The sequence below is a fragment of the Cherax quadricarinatus genome, chromosome 5 (genome assembly GCF_038502225.1).
Source record: "Cherax quadricarinatus isolate ZL_2023a chromosome 5, ASM3850222v1, whole genome shotgun sequence".
In the NCBI taxonomy this organism is placed as follows: Eukaryota; Metazoa; Arthropoda; class Malacostraca; order Decapoda; family Parastacidae; genus Cherax; species Cherax quadricarinatus.
The window spans coordinates 15,189,122-15,211,876 of NC_091296.1; the positions used below are offsets into that span (position 1 = coordinate 15,189,122).

The 22,755-nt window shown below is 41.0% G+C and overlaps 1 protein-coding gene across 1 annotated transcript; it reads left to right on the top strand.

Annotated features, from left to right (window-relative positions):
- The first annotated feature begins 6,932 nt into the window (after nt 1–6,932).
- On the top strand, nt 6,933–22,755 carry LOC128684891 (uncharacterized). Its single transcript, XM_053771220.2, has 3 exons — nt 6,933–7,192; nt 17,675–17,822; nt 17,938–22,755. Exons 2-3 carry the CDS (start codon nt 17,682–17,684, stop codon nt 21,139–21,141), a joined length of 3,345 nt encoding a protein of 1,114 aa, XP_053627195.2. The 5' UTR covers nt 6,933–7,192; nt 17,675–17,681; the 3' UTR covers nt 21,142–22,755.

Consider the following 22,755-nt stretch of genomic DNA (forward strand, 5'->3'; position numbering starts at 1 on the left):
CATTTGGATTCGTTTGTGCCACATAGACATATTCTGTAACAACCCAGTTCTTATGTCTGATCTTAATTCTGTTTCTATGTAGGGCATTTAGAATATTTTTACTCCTAGAGGTCCAGTTTATTGGGCAGTGTCACTTGCAGAAGGAGAACACTGCCATAATGACAGTGAGTACATTCCAACCTAAATAGTTGATAAGCTATTGATGCTATGAACTCCATCCTCCGCAGTAATTGCTTCCATTTATAAATTTGCATCATTATCTAATTGCAGGACATCCTGCATACTTTTACAGAATAGCTATATAAGGAACGTTTAGAATATCCATACATATCGGTAGTGTTTATTTTAAAAATTTTCAATGCTTTACATTGATAAATATAATGCCAGCATATTTATCGTCGTCTCTACACCGCACTGTCTTTCTCTTTTGGAGACAATCTAAACCAGCCATGTATAGACAAATTAGGTGAATAATGATCACTAGTGATTCCCTTATTTCCACTTTTCTCGCCCCATACACCTACCGCTAGTCCTATTGTAATATTATACATAATGATTCTTTCATAACATATCTATGTTATTAAAATCTTCGACTTAACTCTTCTATGGTGAAGTTAATATATAAAATGTGGTTAGTTATTAATCTTAGTTTCACTACATAACGAGATTCTTATTTCATTTTACTCAGATTTTTTATGTGGAGGTAAGTTTTTACATAGGTTTTACAAACATATGATCATGTGATTACTGTTTCCACGATAAATTGTTCTTACACACAATTAATTCCTGCTGTAACTTTCATAGCCAAGACGACGTTGTGGCCCAGTCACTAGGTGTCTATGCAGTCTTTTGACGGCCATTCATAGGATGGGTGTTATCTGGTTGATAAAGGTATCAAATCAAATAGTATAATATGTTATACGAACTATTAATCCGGAGGGTTAGTAACCTAGGAAAGCCACTCAGTCTGGTTTATTTCCATTGGGAACCTTTGACCATCTTTCCCAGGATGTGACTCAAAGCACTCGACTAACACATCCGTTGACTTCTAGGTGAACGGGGGCAATAGGTGTAAGGAAGCATACCACACTTGTTTCATCTGAGCGGCTAGTTTATTGTGAACTTGTGAGCTGTAGTGCAAAAGACCAAAATTATAGAGTTCATAATAGGTCTTTGTCAGACCCTTCTGGGCATAGTTACATATTTAAAAATATTGCACGCGTTTCTTCACACGGCTATTCTGAACAATGCTATGTTTACCTGGAGTTTACCTGGAGAGAGTTCCGGGGGTCAACGCCCCCGCGGCCCGGTCTGTGACCAGGCCTCCTGGTGGATCAGAGCCTGATCAACCAGGCTGTTGCTGCTGGCTGCACGCAAACCAACGTACGAGCCACAGCCCGGCTGATCCGGAACTGACTTTAGGTGCTTGTCCAGTGCCAGCTTGAAGACTGCCAGGGGTCTGTTGGTAATCCCCCTTATGTGTGCTGGGAGGCAGTTGAACAGTCTCGGGCCCCTGACACTTATTGTATGGTCTCTTAACGTGCTAGTGACACCCCTGCTTTTCATTGGGGGGATGGTGCATCGTCTGCCAAGTCTTTTGCTTTCGTAGTGAGTGATTTTCGTGTGCAAGTTCGGTACTAGTCCCTCTAGGATTTTCCAGGTGTATATAATCATGTATCTCTCCCTCCTGCGTTCCAGGGAATACAGGTTTAGGAACCTCAAGCGCTCCCAATAATTGAGGTGTTTTATCTCCGTTATGCGCGCCGTGAAAGTTCTCTGTACATTTTCTAGGTCGGCAATTTCACCTGCCTTGAAAGGTGCTGTTAGTGTGCAGCAATGTGTAGATATGTGTAGATATAATCTCAAGAAAATTCAAGCATCTTATCATTACTAAAAATAATGGTCATTATTATTTTACGATTTCATCAAATAATAGTTTGCTCATCTAGCCGGGGCAAAATGAGGATATAATCTCAGTATGTCAGATATCTTATCATTAACAATTAAGTGAACTGCGTTTCCTATGTAGTTTGTCTGGACGTGTCTCGAAATGATTGAATGTTTGGACATTCTAATATATGTTACACACTACATATCATGAGTGACATAAGAGATAAGATAAGATTTCGTTCGGATTTTTAACCCCGGAGGGTTAGCCACCCAGGATAACCCAAGAAAGTCAGTGCGTCATCGAGGACTGTCTAACTTATTTCCATTGGGGTCCTTAATCTTGTCCCCCAGGATGCGACCCACACCAGTCGACTAACACCCAGGTACCTATTTGCTGCTAGGTGAACAGGACAATAGGTGTAAGGAAACGTGTCGGAATTTCCACCCGCCGGGAATCGAACCCGGGCCCTCCGTGTGTGAAGCGGGAGCTTTAGCCACCAGACCACCGGACTACCAGAAATACCTGAATGACATCCCCATACAAACTGTACTATCAGAAATACCTGAATGACATATCCATTGAAACTGCACTGCCAGAGATACTTATAACCTGCTGTTAGTCTAGCAATGACACCGTCTTGTCAACTGAGCTTGTTACTTTCTCCATTGACATATTTCATTGTGATGGTCAGTGGATCTGTTAGTTCCTGTCTGTACTCTTTTGCTTTCTTCACATTCGTTTGCAGATTCTTTTTTCCTCTAATGCTTTTTTAATATCGTGTTTGAAAAACTACAATTATACTCGATGTTTTCTTTGTATATTGCTAGTTTAGTCAAGTCATCGACTTCATACTCTCGGAGTCTTATGTGAGAGGAAAAAAGTTAACTCCTACCCTCTTTTAAGTACATAATATGTGTATATCCGTCTGGCTTCATACAAAGCATGGTACATTCAGATCTCAAGCTATTTAGACCAAGTATTGAGGGTAAAGACTTAGAAACAGTTAAACTGCCTGTACTTGCAACTTCTACAAGCTTGAGAATACTTAATATAGCAAACAGCTGAGTTTGTAAGGTGAGCGTCCAGTTGTTATTTTAATACATTTATTTGTTACACACTGTAGTACCATCAGCTGGTTTAAGATAACTGCTTCCACTCGTTCTGGGTTCCAACCTGGATACTACAAACCATACCACGGGCGGGGATAGAACCCGCGATCAGAGAGCCTCAAAACTCTCTGATCGCGGGTTCTATCCCCGCCCGTGGTAGGTTTGTTTGCAATCGTGTCATTACGATTTCGTGAGTCATGGATACTACAATTGTGAGCCAAAGGCAGTATACACAGTGTAAACAAAGAAAGTCCCGTCGAATTTTACAAGATATTTATTAGGATTAACCCTAGACAGATATTAACCCAGGGTAACCCAAGAAAGCCAGGCAGCTTGGCTTATTTTAGTTGGGTCCTTACATTCTTCCCCAAAATGCTACCCACAACACTGGACTAACTCTTAGGTACCAATTTACTGCTAGGTGAACAAGGGTAGTTGGTGTAGGAGAGTCGTCCATTCGTTATTATCCCGCCCATGATTGAATAAGGGTCATTTCGACCCATTTGGAGCCGGAACTCAACTCCCGTAAATTCGCTTTATATGCCAGTATAGAAAGTAGAAATGTACAGTATAGTTTTCTTTCAGTTTAGGCTACAAATAAACAGCCAAATACCATTTTCTGTGGTCATCAATTTCTCACAGAAAATTCAGCCTTTAATGACACTTGAGAAAAATGGTTATGTTCGGATTAAAGGGTTAGTAACCCAGGATAACCCAATAAAGTCAGTATGTTATCAGTCTATGTCTTATTTCCATTGGGGGTCCCTTAATCCCCTTCCCAGGATACGTGATATCCTCTGTCTCGGCTCACATACGAGTGGAAACGTTGGGTGTGTTTCCTTACACCTGTTGCCCGCTGTTCACCTAGCAATAAGTAGATACCTAGTTAGTCGACTGTGGGTCACATCTTGGGGCAGAAGATTATTGGACCACAGTGAAAATAAGATGGATGGTCTCCGATGACGATCTTACTGTATTGGGTTAAAAATCCCAAACAAATGATAACTGTGATAAATGGTTTTGAAAATGAGAACTATTAAGAAAAAATACAGGAATGTCGAGATAAGAGCATAATGAATGCAAGAAGATTGTAAGATTTACATGCCATCTTACACGTTCTTTAGACAGAAAAGACTAACTATTCTATCAGAGTGCAAAATGTTTATCAAAATTCCGTTTCACACTCATTACAGAACGATAGTAACTCTGAACGATAGTATCTCTGTAGCCTATGATGTTTCCTTTTGTGTTCTCATTGCCATGGATCCTCCTGCTACAAAGAACCTATCCTAGTCTACCATGCCGATTCCCAAAAGTATTTTGTACATCGTTATCGTGTATCCTCTACATCGACATTCCTTCAGAGTATTGAGGTCAAGTTCATGGTGCTTAGTTTTTGTTTGTCTCGTCGAGTAACAACTATGCGTGAGCGTCTGTAATAGCTTAGGAAAAGTTGCGGGTGACGACCCCTTCGGTCTGTTTTATAAGTATGTCAGCTGCCGTGACCTCCGTTGCATTTGCTTTTATATCTTTGAACTAATTTTGCTTCTTCTGTTTCGTTCTTCTGTTATATTTCCCTTTCTGCAGATCAGAAAATACAGGTAGGTAGCATGTGCTGAATGACTCACACCAGTTCAGTACTAATATAAATATGTAATACTGTTTCATAGGCGGATGTAAAGGGTGTATACCTGGAGAGAGTTCCGGGAGTCAACGCCCCCGCGGCCCGGTCTGTGACCAGGCCTCATGGTGGATCAGGGCCTGATCAACCAGGCTGTTACTGCTGGCTGCACGTGATCCAACGTACGAACCACAACCCGGCTGGTCAGGTACTGACTTTAGGTGCCTGTCCAGCGCCTGCTTGAAGACAGCCAGGGGTCTGTTAGTCATCTCCCTGATATATGCTGGAAGGCAGTTGAACAGTCTTGGGCCCCTGACACTTATTGTGTTGTCTCTTATCGTGCTAGTGGCATCCTTGCATTTCATTGGGGGGATGTTGCACCGTCTGCCGAGTCTTGCTTTCGTAGGGAGCGATTTTCGTGTGCAAGTTTGGTACTAATTGGTGTACTAGTAATAGAAACGAAGAAAGTACAGGGTTGCAGAACAAACTTTTGTAAAGACAGTTTTATCATGACGATAAAGCTTTACGCAGAGGGCAACATGACTTGATAAAGCTCTACACAGTGAAGCACATGACTTAACAAAGCTCATCACTGAGTGAAACATAACTTGATAAAGAGGTGCACAGAGCGAAAGCTGATGAAGCTAAACACAGAAACATGACTTAATAAAGCTCCACCCAGATAGAAACATTACGTGGTAAAGCTGTACAGAGCAAAACATGACTAAGCTCTACACAGAAACACGACATGATTAACCTTCACACAGAAAGATGACATGATTAACCGCTACACAGAAAGATGATATGATTAAGCTCTACACAAAAAGATGACATGATTAAGCTTTACACAAACACGACATGATTAAGCTTCACACAGAAAGATGACATGATTAAGCGCTATATAGATGACATGATTAAACTCTACACAAACACAACATGATTAAGCTCTACACAGAAAGATGACATGATTAAGCTCTACACATAAACATGACAGCTCACGCAAAGCAAAACGTGACTTGATTAAGCTCTACACAGCGCAGTGAAACATGGCTTGATGAAACTTCGTGATACACAGAAACGGCTCGATGAAGCTTGCAGCCTATGACTCTCACAATTTGGTAGATATTTTTGCTTCACACATTAAAATTTGTATTTATCTATCGGTTTTGCTGACTGTCCAGCGTTTGTTTCACTCACACACTCTTTTTATCAGCTTCCCTGCAGAGCGGCCATGCAGCAGAGAGGATGGCAGGGTCCCATGCAGCGAGTGGGTGGTAGGGGGCCATGTACTAGCGAAGGGGGGTGGCAGGGCAGCTATGCAGCAGCTAAAGGGGGTGACAGGGTAGCCATACAGCAGCGAGTGGGTGGCAGGCGGCCATGTAGTAGCGAGTGGGTGGCAGGGCGGCCATGCATAAGCGTGTGGTAGCAGAGTAGCCATGCGGAAGAGTGGGTGGCAGGGCGGCCGTGCAGCAGCGAGTGGATGACAGGGTAGCCATGCAGCAGCGAGTGGGTGGCAGGGCGGCCGTGCGATGAGTGGGTGGCAGGGCGGCCGTGCGATGAGTGGGTGGCAGGGCGGCCATGCAGCAGCGTGTGGTAGCAGGGTAGCTATGCAGAAGTGGGTGGCAGGTCGGCCATGCAGCAATCAAGAGGGCGGCAGAATAACCATGCAGTAGAGAGTGGGTGCCAGGGCATGGTGCATCATGACCCTGCCAGTCATGATGCACCAGCGAAGGGGTGGGCAAGGTAGCCATACAACAGCGAGTGGGTGGCAGGGCGGCCATGCACCAGCGATTGGATGGCAGGGCGGCCATGCATCAGCGAAGGGAGTGGCAGGGCGGCCGTGCAGCAGCGAGTGGGTGGCAGGGTGGCCGTGCAGCAGCGAGTGGGTGGCAGGGCGGCCGTGCAGCAGCGAGTGGGTGGCAGGGCGGCCGTGCAGCAGCGAGTGGGTGGCAGGGCGGCCGTGCAGCAGCGAGTGGGTGTCAGGGCGGCCGTGCAGCAGCGAGTGGGTGGCAGGGCGGCCGTGCAGCAGCGAGTGGGTGGCAGGGCGGCCGTGCAGCAGCGAGTGGGTGGCAGGGCGGCCGTGCAGCAGCGAGTGGGTGGCAGGGCGGCCGTGCAACCGGGTGGTGGCAGGGCGGCCGTGCAGCAGCGAGTGGGTGGCGGGGCGGCCGTGCAGCAGCGAGTGGGTGGCAGGGCGGCCGTGCAGCAGCGAGTGGGTGGCAGGGCGGCCGTGCAGCAGCGAGTGGGTGGCAGGGCGGCCGTGCAGCAGCGAGTGGGTGGCAGGGCGGCCGTGCAGCAGCGAGTGGGTGGCAGGGCGGCCGTGCAGCAGCGAGTGGGTGGCAGGGCGGCCGTGCAGCAGCGAGTGGGTGGCAGGGCGGCCATATAGCAGCGACAGAGTGGCAGGACGGCCGTGCACCAGCGTGTGGTGGCAGGGCACCAGGCAGCGGTCATGGTCAGTGTCACACCAACAGTGGCAGAGGGCAGAAGTACAGGTGCTGCAGCAGCGTTGATATCTTAGTGTTCACTGTTCAACTGCAGACGACCAGCTTCATACCAGGGGGGTCTGTGTTCAAGGTCTGCTCTTCACTTTTTATGAGTAGTTGTGAGTTTTCTGTTCACCTTGGGTATATACATCTACAAGTGTATATCTCATCACACCTAGATGTGTATAAATCATTGTACATACACCTAGATGTGTATAAATCATTGTACATACACCTAGATGTGTATAAATCATTGTACATACACCTAGATGTGTATAAATCATTGTACATACACCTAGATGTGTATAAATCATTGTACATACACCTAGATGTGTATAAATCATTGTACATACACCTAGATGTGTATAAATCATTGTACATACACCTAGATGTGTATAAATCATTGTACATACACCTAGATGTGTATAAATCATTGTACATACACCTAGATGTGTATAAATCATTGTACATACACCTAGATGTGTATAAATCATTGTACATACACCTAGATATGTATATCCGTTTATATACACCCAGAAGATATCTGCATATACACCTAGGAGTATATACCTGCATATACACGTAAAGTGTATATTTCACTGTACATGGACCTAAAAGTATATATTACTCAGTGTATATGCATTGATAATTTGCATTAAACCAAACAAGTTTACTTACCACTGTTCCGGGTTCTGAACTGTATGAGCAAATGTTAGATAAGAATTGAATAAGTAAGTAAGTAAGTTTATTCAGATATACACAAATACAGTTACACAGAATTATCATACATAGCAGCATATGTGTAGAGAACCTAGGATAACCCAAAAAAGTCAGACAGTGACTTATTTCCATTGGGTCCAATTGAAACGCTTTTAAGAAAAGTCCTTCTCCATGGGTTTAATCACTAAACAGGTATTAAGTTTAGAAATATGAGTTTGTAAAACTTTTTTTATTCGTATTTGCAGTATAATACCGTTAAATTATGCTTAGTTTACCACACTACCGAAGAAAGGGTTATTATTATTATTATTATAATAAAAAAGAAGCGCTAAACCACCGAAGAAAGGGTAATCGACTTCATTGGAATGAAATGGAGTTTTTAATAGAAAACATTGTTATGTCCGAGTAACAAATATTAAAGTATTTATCTAAATCAAGATTATCAAGCCCTATTAGTAAATAATTATTTGAAGTCACGTTTATTCTTCAGCTCCTCAAAATGGTCTACATGCAGTTGGTGTCCTGGGTACAGTAACCAAATTATTATAATCATGGGGAAGCGCTAAACCCTTAGGATTATACAGGGCCTGTGGGGGGATGGGGACGGAAGGTATTCAGGCTTAACCATAACGCGTGTATATGTATATGTAGTGACAATTTGTATATACAGACAGCTTTAATAAAGATTATAATTTTATTTTTAAAAGAGTTAATATTTAACGAAAGGAGTTGTATTAACAGCGACCACTTGACAATATTGTAACCTATATTTCGTTATTTTTTCCAGATAAACGTAAGTTCTTCAAGAAAAACCTGCTTAAACAATCCCAACGTATTTTGCTACATTTGTGGTGAATACTTTTCGTAAAAACAAAAAACATAACAGATCTTGTAAACCAAATTTAACTTGCTTATTTTGGAGTGGCGTTTGCAGAACAATGCAAGTCTTGGGCTCCCTCATATTGTTCGCAAAACCTGTGTAGAATATTTACGACAGTGGAAAAATAGGCAAAGGAAAAGTTTAAACTTCGGCGTGCTTATGGTGTAGAGCCAAAAAAACAATCACGACGACTGTTATTTTTGTATGGTGAATGTGAAAGGTTTCAATTGATATAAGAAAGTGGGAATATCCTGTTTTGGAGTCAGCAAGGAGACCTGTGCCACACAGCAAAGACGTCCTCATACCAGTGTTTTCAACACTGACCTTACATTGTCAGATGCTGAAGAAACTCATGCTTTAGGATGTAACACAGGTGATAGCAGTGGAAGTGAATATGAAGTAAGCATTTCAACACTCCAGCAGTTCTCCTAAGAAGAACTCAATGATCTGACATGTGATTTCAGTCTGTCAAAGAAAGCGTCTGAACTTTTAGCATCCAGACTAAAAGAAAAGAACTCTAGAAGAAGGTAAAATAATAGCCTATCAGACAAGAGAGGTTGAAGTCCTTCCTTGCTGCAATAATATTCCTGGATTTCTTCGAATGGGACTTGAATGTCTACCAGGAGATTGGCGGCTGTTTATAGACATCTCCATTAGAATCTTGAAATGTGTCTTATTGCACAATGGTAACCAATATGCATCTCTTCCAGTTGCTCACTCAACAAAACGGGGCTGATGACCACCACAGAAGAAAATCGTACAAACAACATTTTCACATGCAGTAATTAGTAGTATCTGAATTATCTTACTATGTTAATCTGTTTTTACACAGAATGGAGTGCTAGTATGTATTATATGATTTGACTATTGCATGATCTAAAAAATAATTTCAGTGCGATTTGTGCGTAAGTTAGCCCCGCCTGATCAATATATTTTTACATCTATTATGTTTTTTTTTTCAGTGGGATACCAAACTTATAAAAAAATTAAAGCCAATTAAGCAAAACCAATGGTATTCGGAATCAGCACCACAGGCTTACCTTAAAAATAACATCACTGGCCAGAAAAATGAGTGTTGACCAGTGATTTATTAAATGGGAATGATTTATGCATAATACGATTAACGTAAGTTTTAAGATTTACATTTAGCATTGTATAAAAATATTCCAGTGAATAGTTCATCAAAAAAAAAAATCCGAATAAGTTTTCAAAAACAGCCATCATATAAATTATAAGCAGCGGATAAAAGTATTCACAGTGTATATGTATCAAGAGGTGGACATCATTGTAGTATATACACTGGGTTTAATCCATATTAGTTAGTTACTGTTTGTTAAGGACACTTACCGATAAATGCCTGGTGTAGGTGGTTTGTGTATGTGTATAATGTTTGTCAGGAAACAGGAACTTTCCTGACGCGGTTGTGTCTTATATTCGATATTAAAGTATTTCTTGATAGTGTACAAGTGAACTGCGTGCCTTAGATTAAAAAAATGGCATAAGTAATTTACATTTAAATCTAAACAATTAAAAAAATTTTAAGATATAAACAATTTTATTAAATCGCGTTTATTTAATGCGATTTACTGTTACTGTGCCCCTCAAGGTAGGTTCCTTGACGCTGGTGAGGGGCTCTTGATCTAGGGAATTAGATTTGTGTCCCAGTTCCCTGAATTAAGTTCCCTGTTAATTGAGGGTAGGTATGCAATATCCCAAACTAGAGGCCAATTTGAAAAACCTGACATTTTCGAATTCTGCAACCCCAAAATACCTTCAAATATCTTTGGCAACAATTTTTTTTTGGTTGACCAGTGAAATTTGACATGCAATCAATAAGCTTTAAAACAAACAAAAACAACTACAAATATTTGTTTCCCACCTTTAATTGAAAATCTGTGAATAATAGAGTAATGTTGAAAGTGGGAATTAAGTAGCATATAAGCCCCGGAATGACTTCCACACACAGCTTATAGTATTAACGTTCAGTACATACCACCAGAGACTACAGGTGTGGTGCACTTCACTATATTTATTTCCCTGTTCTTATTATCTTATTGGGTTTAAATACTTCTTTCTTTTATTTTTCTTATTACATTTAGGAGAAGCGCTAAACCCATAGGAGTCATACGCCTAGTGAATAAGAAACAACTAGGTTCGCTCCCAGGTTGGGAAGGACAGATTTAGTTGCTTGGATCAAAAGCCCTTCACTAGCATCAGGGAACCTATCTTGAGGGGTTATTCTTAAAGCTTTTTGACTATGCGAGGCTGCATTGTTACCCGTACACCAATGCGAAAATCTAAAAATTCAATTTTTAAAATTATTAATTTCACATGTGCGAGTTTGACTCTGCCATACCATTCTAATTTCAACTAAGTAAATAAATTTATTTAAGCACAGGTACACGTAAATACAATTATCATACATAGTGTAAATGAACTAGGATAACCCCAAAAAAAGCCAGACTGATTTGTTTTCATTGGGTAGATAAAATCAGAAATACCTAGTCTGTAGTTAATCCTCAAGAGGTAGTTTTGATATTATGTGCCTTATGCGTTATGTGCCTTATCCACGACCACAATTCATGAAGGAGATAATGTGAAGGAATGTGCAGTAAATCGTGTGCGAGGGCGGCCTAGGTACTGACGCAGTGGGTTGCCCACCCCCAGGTTACAGTACCGTTGTTACCGCTCAGACTTTCACGTCCTACAGCCAAAACTGACCTCACTCTCTTTTACCCACATCCCATCTTTTGTCTATATCCCACGTAGTCAGTGAAGACAGGTGTTACTTTATGATTAAGTTCAGGAATCAACACATGCGTTGCAATGTGCTAATTCCCAGTGTAAGTAGCACAGTGCTGAGTCTAGAGCACTAAACTCGGCACTGTGCAGTGTAGTGTTCTACTTTTCTTATGCGAGTTACGTCCCAAGGTCCATGGGCTACGCACACACACACACACACACGGGTCCAGGAGCTGTGACTCGACCCCTGCAACCACAGCTAGGTGAGTACACACACACTCACTGTCTCAGGTACTTAGTTTTTTCTTGAAGTGCGCTTACTCTTCTCTGAGAATGAAGTTTCCCCAATTAGCACTAGAGATGATACTACCCACTTACTTGCATCCATGAACTATATAGTAATGTCGAAATAAGAACGGAAATTTTAGTAATACTTCCGTGAATCAAATTGTTCCGAGAGTTCCAAGCCACAAGGTAAGAAGCAGTGCCACGGATAAGCTGTGGATTGGGGTCGTGATGTTCCACAACCCAGGTGAAACTTAGTGGCTCTCTAGTTCTTTCTTATACCTGCTCCTTGATTAGTGACTTGTGGGCTAGAAACTCAGCGGACTCTCCAAGTCAAGTCCATGTGCTTTAAATATATATTCTTAATTTTCTAGTTATTGTGAATGTGAAAATACATAATTATAACCATACTAGTGTAATTTATATTAAAGACACTAAACCCTCATGGGTCTTTCAGTGATGAGTAATTAGATACTATAGATGCCAGTGTCAGACAAAATGCTGATTGGAGTCGTGATTTTGTATAGCCCAAGTGGAACTAATTGCTTTTATTCTTTATACAGTTAAATTTGACTCGTGAAATCGTAATGACACGATTGCAAACAAACCATACCATGGGCGGGAATTCATCTGTAAAAATTTACATTTGTGGTCACAGTGGGGCCTGTGCTAATCTCTTTATGCTATATAAATATACCTAGTTTGATGAATATTTTTCTAGCCAGCTGACCCAGTGGCTTATGCGCTGGCCTGGAGTTTTACGACTCACTCGCCACGAGTTCAAGCCCCACCCTTGGTATGGTTCAGTTAAATTTATAAGTTGATATATTATCGTCCCTCAGTGCACTATGGGGCCCCATCCTTTCCAAAGTATATTACCATCCCCATGCTACAGCCTATGTCAATTGACTAACACCCAAATAATGTACCCATTTATTGCTGGATAAAAAGGGCAAGAGTGTAAAACCTGTCCATGTCTTTCCATGCCTGGGAATTTAACTCAGGCCACTTCAGTTGTGAACTGATTATTAGGTATCCCAAAAGGGGTTTCCTGAACTGATTATTAGGTATCTCAAAAGGGGTTTCCTCCAGATTTTTCTTTAATAATTTGAATATACCTCATGCAACTATTGGCTTGTGCATGTGCCATAGGGTCAATGGTATATAGATATTCCAGGTTTTGGTTTCTTTGTGATAACTTGATTATTGTTATTATTATTATAATAAAAAATTAAACAGTAAACCCACAAGGGTCATATGGCGCTGCTGTGATAACTTGAGAAAACTGCTTCAGATCAACTTCAGAATTCCAACATTCGTGTATCCTACTCAGAAGGTTGGGATTTTTTTGAGTGTGTAGGTGCAAATTTGTCACTTTTATTTTTAAAATGGTGTACTATTTTTGGTCCATGAAATACTTTGAATATGCCGCTTATCAGTGGTTTCGGTCTTTAATGGATGATGCATCATATACTATACTATGTCAGACACAGCAACACCAGAGAGAATTTCTTCTACAACTCCATTGCCAAATATTTAGCTCACCTTATAGGCAGGATCTACTTCTACAAGTGGGCCCCGCCCACATGTGACCAAGTTTTTAACAGCTGCTTTTTGCTGCTTCTTCCACTGGCCTCAGTATTAAAGTCTCTTACCTCGTGCTTCTACAGTGGAACCTCGGTTGTCAAATTTAATTCATTCCAGATGTTGTTTTGACAACCGAAAGAGACAACAAGCAAAACAATTTTTCCCACAAAAAATAATGTAATAGAATTAATCCATTCCAGACCCCAAATGACAATATAATAATTTATTAAAAATGTACTACTACATAAAACTAAAAATGAATACTAAAAGAAACTTTAACTGAAATACTGCACAGTAAATGAAATTTTAACTGCCTCTTACCTGTCAGATTAGAGCTAATGGCATACTGGAAGCAGGAGGTGGAGAGGAGGGGATATGTTACTGCTTGGAAGGAGAGTCACTTTGTGTTACTGTCAGGCAACTATCCTTCTGGTGTTGTTTCTCAACTTTGTCTTTTTTCACTACTAACACCTTGTTCTGGCTCAGTGGTTCTTTGTCTCACAAAAACCTGTCAAGTGAGGTTTCTTTCAGGCTCCGTTTTTAACACTTGTCTAAATTGAGACATTACACTGTCATTGTACGTGTTAGAGAGACGGATGGCCACTGTAAACTCCTGCACTTCACGCCATTTAGCACACATGTCCTTGACAAGTGCAATGGGCACATCATCCCTTCCCTCTTCTTCCTTTAATGACAGCTCCTCCACTGCAGTCTGTTGTTGCTCCTTCTGAAAGTCTATAAGTTCTTCTGTGGTGAGTCAGTTCTGTGCTCCTCCACATCATCTTCAGTCACCTCTAGGCCCAAGGTCTTCCCCAAAGACACAATATCCTCTACTGGCTCAGGCACATCTTCAAAACCTTCAAAATCTCTGGATGCCACAAAGTCAGGCCAAAATTTCTTCCATGCTGACTGCATGGTTCTGGAAGACACATTTCCCCAGGCTTTGTCTATAAGCCTCAAGCAGGTGAGGATATTGAAATGACCCCTCCAGAACTCCCAGAGGGTTAAATTTGTTTCTGGAGTGATTTCAAAGCACCTTTCAAAAAGTGCTTTGGTGTAGAGTTTCTTGAAGTTAGAAATGACCTGCTGGTCCATGGGCTGGATGAGAGTAGTAGTGTTAGGAGGGAAGAACTTCACAGTTATAAAACTGAACTCCTCCAGCAATTTGCTTGGATGGTGAGCAGGAGCATTATCCATAAGTAAAAGAGCCCTGAGTGGCAGTTGATTTTTAATGAGGTACTTTTTGACAGTGAGAGCAAAGACCTCATGAACCCACTCAATAAAAATTGTCTTGTTACCCACGCTTTCATGTTGGCCCTCCACATAACAGCCAAGTAGTTTTTCATAATATTGTTCTTCTTAAAAATTCATGGATTTTCAGAATGATAAACAAGTAAGGGCTTCAATTTCAAGTCCCTAATTGCATTACTACACAGTAATAGAACGAGCCTGTCTTTCACTGGCTTCTTTCCTGGCATTGGCATTTCCTCTTCAGTTATGTAGGTCCTCTTGGGCATTTTCTTCCAGAAGAGGCCTGTCTCGTCACAATTGAACACTCGTTGGGGGACAAACCCCTCAGCCTCTACATACTCTTGGAATTCAGTAGCATACTTTTCAACAGCCACTTTGTCATCACTGGCAGCCTGCCCGTGCCTAGCCACACTACGAATGCCACTTCTTTTCTTAAAATTATCACACCAACCCCTACTAGCCTTGAAGGACTGAGTTTCAGTTCTTGTTCCATTTTTTCTTTAGGAGATCATCATGCAACTGCCTTGCTGTTTTCACAAATAATGGCCTCTGAAACACTATCACTCACTGTCTAGTGTGCATTCTGTGAGCACATGACCTGAGCCGTTCACGTTGTTAGTCGACAACCAAGAGGACATACGAAAGCAAGGACATTTTTTCTCGAATTCCTCATTCGAAAACTGATTTAATCGACAAGTAATACAATCAACAACCGAGGTTCCAGTGTACAGTGGACCCCCGCATAACGATGGCATCACATAGCGATTTTTCCGCATACCGATTACTTTTATCGCAAAATTTTTGCCGCGCATACCGATTAAAAACCCGCTTACCGATTTTCGTCCGAGACGCGTCCAATGTGCCCTCAGCCAGCCTCACATGTGCCGGCCGTCCCATTGTTTACCAGCCAGCCTCCGCGGTAACATCCAAGCATACACTCGGAATATTTCGTATTATTACAGTGTTTTCGGTGCTGTTTCTGGAAAATAAGTGACCATGGGCCCCAAGAAAGCTTCTAGTGCCAACCCTGTGGTAAAAAGGGTGAGAATTAGTATGGAAATTAAGAAAGATTTTGAAGGGTTTGGGGCTAACCCTGAGAAGCCTATGCCAGTTGTGGAATCCATTGTGCCTACTTCAAAGATTAAGGAAATGTGTGCACAGTGGGTTGAACTGCAAACCTTTATAGATGAAAATCACCCTGACACAGCTGTTGCAAGCCGTGCTGGTGACTATTTCAATGACAATGTTGTGGCCCATTTTAGACAAATCGTAAAGGAACGGGAGGTACAGAGCTCTATGGACAGATTTGTTGTGCGACAGAGGTCCAGTGACTCTCAAGCTGGTCCTAGTGGCATTAAAAGAAGAAGGGAAGTAACCCCGGAAAAGGACTTGCTACCTCAAGTCGTAATGGAAGGGGATTCCCCTTCTAAACAGTAAGAAGATAATGCTCTCCCCTCCTCCCATCCCATCAATCATCACCAGATCTTCAATAAAAGTAAGTGTCATTTAATTGTGCATGCCTTTTTCAGTTTGTGTGTATTAAAATTAACATTTCATGTGGTAAAAAAAATTTTTTTTCATACTTTTGGGCGTCTTGCACGGATTAATTTGATTTCCATTATTTCTTATGGGGAAAATTCATTCGCATAACGATTATTTCGCATAACGATGAGCCCTCTTGCACGGATTAAAATCGTTAACCGGGGGTCCACTGTATATGAGATTGAGAAAGCCAGTTGGGTGTGCAAAAATGTAACTTAATCATCAATTTGTCAGTCTTATACCTTTGATCTGAGGAATCTTCAGTCTTAAATAAAATTATTAATAATCATCACTAAACACATTTAGTGCTATTAGTGTAATGTTATTGATTTTATAAACCTCAAAATGTTAGCACCAAGATGAGGTATTTAATAATATATAATAGTATAGTACCGAGTATGCATACCCCATTATATTGACTGGTGAGTTATAAACCCATAGGAGTTGTATAGCTATACATACCCCAAATGGGGAGCCTGTAGCTGGTCCAGATTACTTTTTCGAAGATTTAGGTTTATATTTTATATAATAATATTTTATATAATAAAAATAGATTATTTAGGTACCTGCATAGAAAGTATATTTTCTGAGCAACTAGTATTATTAGTATTATACAATTTTGTTTTACTAAAATCAGTGTGGAATGAGAGGTTATCAAATCTGATAAAAAACCAAAGTATAGTTCAGAGGCAGGTCACATAACTTGGATCAGAAAACACAATGGAAATCTGTGGTAGGAACCAGACTTTAGGGCAAGTGCCATAATAGCATCAAATTTCCATCAGCCTTGCGAGATGTTGAAATTGTCATGATGCATGTGTAGGTGGTTTAAAGATTTTCCACATGTACATATAGTCCAGTGACTCACAAAATCGTAATGACACGGTTGCAAACAAACCATACCATGAGCGGGGATAGAACCCACGATCAGAGAGTCTCAAAACTCCAGATCGTCACGTTAGCCACTGGACCAGCTAGCCACAATAAGATTTGTCTGACTAGGTATTTTTCTACACCATAGGAAGGTTAGCATAGGCACCACTGTGGCCACAAATGCAAGTTTTTACAGACGAATCTCCAGCTAGCATGGCCATGACGAACTCTAGCTCAAGTCCCCTCAAAGCCATCAACATGACTCACGAAATCGTAATGACGCAATTGCAAACAAACCATACCATGGGCGGGGATAGAACCCGCGATCAGAGAGTCTCAAAACTCCAGACCGTCGCGTGGCTAGCTGATCCAGTGGCTAACACGACGGTCTGGAGTTTGAGACTCTCTGATCACAGGTTCTATCCCCGCCTGTGGTATGGTTTATAGTCCAATGTTATTGATATATATAAAGGAAGAAGATTCCCAATTAATATTATGTTTAAGATTCCTATTATGCTGTTTGTCTGATCTTAAATGCTCATTAGGTCAAATAGTTAAATTTCTACCTGCTTGCTTTATGACTGTTTACAGGTACGTACATCATATATTTGACTGTATATTGAAATAAGTAATCATTCTTAAGTATAAATTTCTGTTATGAATTGCACATTAATAATTTTTTTGCCATTGCAGAGAGGTCATGATGTGTGGTGGGTGTTTGTGGGTGCTGAGTGTGGCACTAATATTCAGGTGGTTAGCACATGGTGCTGTCCCTCCACCCATACGTCCCTCCCCCAACACCAACTACAAGAAGCAAGGTAGCAAGAGTCATGCAGACCAGGTGAACACACTGGCCAGTGTATCTGCAAGTATGATAAATTACTTTAACTGAAGACAGTACAGGCATTCTGGCCAGGAAATTATGCTTTGACATTCAAAGGAACATAAACTTTCAGATGCTGGAGCAGTTGCTGACTCAGGAGGAAGTCCATAGACTGATGGAGGGTTCTTTCTACCCATCATATGTGAACCATGGTAATGCAGTGCACATCCAGGGCCAGTCCCTCCCTTTGGCATCATCTACTGCACCACCCAGTCACTCAGACAACCAGCAGTACACCAGCTCACTTAATCCTCATTACCTGCACTCTTCACTATACCAACAACCTTCACCATCAAATATTTATTCATTAGGACTGCACAGGCAACCAAGTGATAATGCTAATTTATCAAGAATTAATTCCAAACTGATGACAGATGTGGCCTTGGCTCTCCTAAGTGCTCAAAATGCATCACATACAGAAAATTTTGAGACAGGACAAACTTCAAATCAACACCCAGATTCTCAATACCATCACGGTATGCACAGTCACTCTCATTCTCATCTACAGAGGAAAACGAGTCAGAGTACACAAAAGCAAAGTGATCACCATTCTGAACTGAACCAAAAAGGACAGCTTTCAGCTCCACAAACAGGTGAGGTGATGTCACATGGGCAGTCATCAGCTTCATACAATGATGGAGACATTGCATTCAACACCATCAGAAAACCAATATCTACTGTTCCTATAGGAAATACTGTAAATATACACATGCCTGATAGTTCCAACAGCCTACACCAAAAAAAGAAAGCTGATATGGCTGATATCTTGACCAACCTCCAGATTCTCACCATCCTAATGAATCAAGAACATCTGCAACAACCATCTCCATTGCCCCATTTTCAAATAACAACTGTTGGTACTGTCAACAGTGGAAACAATCTCATGAAGCCATCAGATAATGTGCCAACACAAATTCCTTCCCAGTATCAAGATCTGCCCTTGCAGGAGGAGAAGAAACAGGAGCATCACAAAGTGGGCTCTGTATTACCTCCTGGAGTTGTACCCACACCTTTGCACCAGGCTGGCATATACCAGATACAAGCACGACACAATGGGCAAGAGCCAGAGCCAAAGAATTACTACACTTATGCAAGTCAATTCCCCTTCATCGTTAACACCTCTGAGGAGACATCCTCAGTAACCTCACTACACAAATCAAGTATTAATCTCGTGAACTCTGAGGGTGACAATTCATCAGGCCCTGACTTTAATCCCAAACCAGTGATGCCTTTCAAGACACCACCTGTCAGTATCCCAAGGTTCACCACAGAGAGAGCACCCAATTTTCACCTCAGCAATTCGTTTAATCCATCAGCCTCTGGTAATGATTTGCCATATTACCAGATAACAAAACCTTTGTTTTATGATGAAAAATTTGTACACCAAGACACAGCAACTGCTCTACCAACAAACTATGAAAATGCTGACATTGACAAATTGATTCACCAGTTCTCTCACCAGGTCATCTCACACACTCGCACTGCTCCTGTTCCAGACCCTGGAAAACCTCAGACAGAGCAAGGCCTAAACACAATACTCAAACAGCTTGAGAATCTTAGTAAATCCCTTGAAATGTTGAAAAGGAAATACTTAAATGAAAAACTTTCTAGTTCACCATATCCAATTTTGCAAAATGATCCAGTCAACAATTTTAGCAGTGAGGACCTCTTTCTTGCCAGTCTGTTACAGTCTCAGATGTTACAGCAGTCTACACCACAACAGGCAAGCATCATCAGCACAGACAAGCCCTACATCCCAGCTATCCACAGTGAAACATTCATTCAGATGGATGACCCAATGCCCCCTGCACCACCACCAGTGGAAGCTGACCTTAGCTCCCTGCCACAAGCTGACTCCGGGGGTGGTGGTGGTGGTGGTGGTGGTGGTGGTGGGGGTAGTAGTGGACTTGAGGACTGCATGAAGAGCAAATTGTGCTCCATTTTCATTGCCTGTCTAGTGGCAACTGGGACCACTGCAGCCTTTACTATACCTCTCCTTACACCACTCTTCACTGTCCTTGGAAAGCGACGAAGAAGAAATACCTCTTCTTCAATTATGATTCCTCAAAACTCTGTGAAAATCATAGAGTCCTTTCTTGGTGAGCAGCCAGAGGAAGGCTTTACTGATGACTTGAAACATGTTTACAGCTCATTTATGACCCCTGAGAATGAGAACAGTAAAATAATTATGGATAATATCTTGAACTACTTTATCCATAACAAAGAATATCTGCTAAAGGCTGCATCATGCAAAATTGAAAGCCTCTCTCTCAAGCATATACCAAAAGAATTCCTGGATAAGGTAAAGAGAAGTGACTCACACAAGTTATTGGTATCACTAAAGAAAATTTTGGCAATGCAAGATGAGACAGTTACCAAGATAACACCTGATCAAATAGACACTGTAATGGGAAGTCATCATAGTGTTGTACAGCAGACCATACTGAGTGGCAATACCACTCATATAAAAGATGAATTAGCAATAAAGAATTCCACAAGAGTGGTCACATTGGTACCAAATTTAAACATTATGCTGAAAAGCTGCACTAAAAAGCACTTTCATCGCCCAAACCCAATAAACAGGACAACTCATGGTGAAGTTAAAAAATTAATTAATCCACTTGACATTCTTCCTGTTAAGTATGATGAAGTCCCAGGAATAGACAGTGCCCACCAACAGAATAGCTTTTCATTTTTAACTCAACAGAGAAGAGACAGCAACTCTTCAATGAAGGAACAGAATACACCAATTCAACCTGGTAAAAGTGGCATAAGAAGTGAACAATATCTTTCAGAGAGTGATGATGTGATTTTTCAAGAAATATTGCCAATGACACGAAACCCTACTGGCCAGCTGCCAGTAGTAAGCAGTACTCCAGATCACTCACCAAATCTTGGCAATCGCAGAACTCCAAAAGTCACCAGATATTCTACAAAAAATGTTGCTTCAGTTGAATCTGAGTCAGAGTCCCTAATAAGATCCTCTGTTATGTTTGAGGAATCAGAGCAGCATTTATCTTCACACTCAACCCCTAACACACCCAGTAATCAAAATCAAAGCATTTATCTTCAGCCACCTGGAAATCTGCCAGGAAGAAACCAAAAAGTGCCACCACCTTCTGGTGCTGCTAAAGCCCCTGGCAGCTTCAGCAAACTAGTGGACTTCTACAAATTAGTATGCAGAACTCTCACTGAGCCAGACATTCCTAAAACAGAAATCATCAACTTCATAGCTCAAAGGTGCATTTTAATGGCTTATGCAGGCTTACTCAGCTGAGTAAATAAAATAACATGAAAACAGTAAAAGCACAGATTAAGTATTAATTTTAAGATAAAAACAAAATACTACTATTAATGAATGAAAAACTGCCATTAAATTAAACAACTTAACCCTTAAACTGTCCAAACATAGATCTATGTTTTTTCAACATTTTGAAAGTATGTAAAAAAAGTAATTTTTTTTTTTTTTACATTTGAAAACATGTAAAAAAACTTTGATCTGTTTTTTTTTGTTATATTTGAAAATATGTAAAAAAAAAGTAGATCTACTTTTGGAGCACTACACATGTGAACATAGATCAGCTTAGACAGTTTAAGGGTTAAATTCTGCAGTAATATATAAAAGTTGTGCTTTTTTGCCATGATTTATCTATGACTGCATAAGTGATTTTTTATTATAATAATATCTAGAGGACAGTTTGCTTCTATGACTGCCCTCAAGGGAAGTTCCTTGATGCTGCTGAGGGGCTTTTGATCCAAGGAAGTAGACCTGAGCTGCTCTTCCTTCAAATGAACCTAACTGCTTCACATTCCCTGAGGTACTCTGTATATATGTATGTATGGACATACAGCAGGGATGTGTAAGCATGTTACATAGGAGTGAGTGGAGACAAGTGATTTTTGGGATTTGATGAGCTGTTGGAGTGTGAGCAGGTCAGTATTTTATGAAGGGATTCAGGGAAACCGGTTAGCTCGACTTGAGTCCTGAAGGTGGGAAGTACAGTCTGTGCACTTTAAGAGAGGTGTTTGGGACATTTGCTGTTTAGAGTTACATCTAAACTGTTGTATATCTGTGCCTCTGCAAAGATATTGACAGTGTGAATGATGATGAAAGTGTTTCTTTTTTTTTTTTTCCTTTTTGGTCACTCTGCCTCGGGTAGATACAGCTGGTTTGTTAAAAAAAAAAAATACACAGCTTTTCCTCACTTAACGTCAGAGTTCCTTTCCTAAGACTACGTTGGTAAACGAATTCATCGCTAAGCAAGGAGCACACTTTAATGGTAGTGGGTTTGTTTCAACCATCTTTGACATTGTCTTAATGTCACCTTTCCACCATTTATAACATTTTTAGTATATTTTTAAATGACTATACAGTAGTGCACTGTATATTGTAATAAACAGAATAAAGGAAATCAGCTCTAATATACAGTTGCTGTCTACCAACTTACTACAGGTTGGCCATCACTAATCCGGTTCTATCAGTAATCTGGCACTAATTTTGGGTAGCATAATTTCAAATTTCCGGGGTGGCTACACCAACCTGCCACTACTGTTTGGTGGCACTACTTGCTGCATAAGTCATTCCAACTTCTATTTTTCCATTTATTGTTATAAGCTGCTCACTTTTAGCCCTAGCCATTGTTCCAACGAAAAAAAGAAATGTTTCTCATTGTGTACAGCACATACACCATACATCGTCCATAAAAGATAAGGTGGCTTTGAAGCCACGGTTGGTCACCATGAGCTCAGCTCACTCAGATAAGCTGTATTTAGTAAATTTGGGCCTACATATGAGAGAATAGGTCTGTGTGGTAAGTGTGCACTATATAAAAAAAAAACCTGTAGCATGCAGTGCATAGTGAGAAAAAAATGCAACCGTATTTTTGGTGTA

Coding starts and splice junctions, on each gene's coding strand:
- LOC128684891 (XM_053771220.2), top strand. CDS start 17,682: ATGATGTGTGGTGGGTGTTTGTGGGTGCTGAGTGTGGCACTAATATTC. Junction 17,823..17,937: donor GCAAGAGTCATGCAGACCAG/GTGAACACACTG, acceptor ATAAACTTTCAG/ATGCTGGAGCAGTTGCTGAC.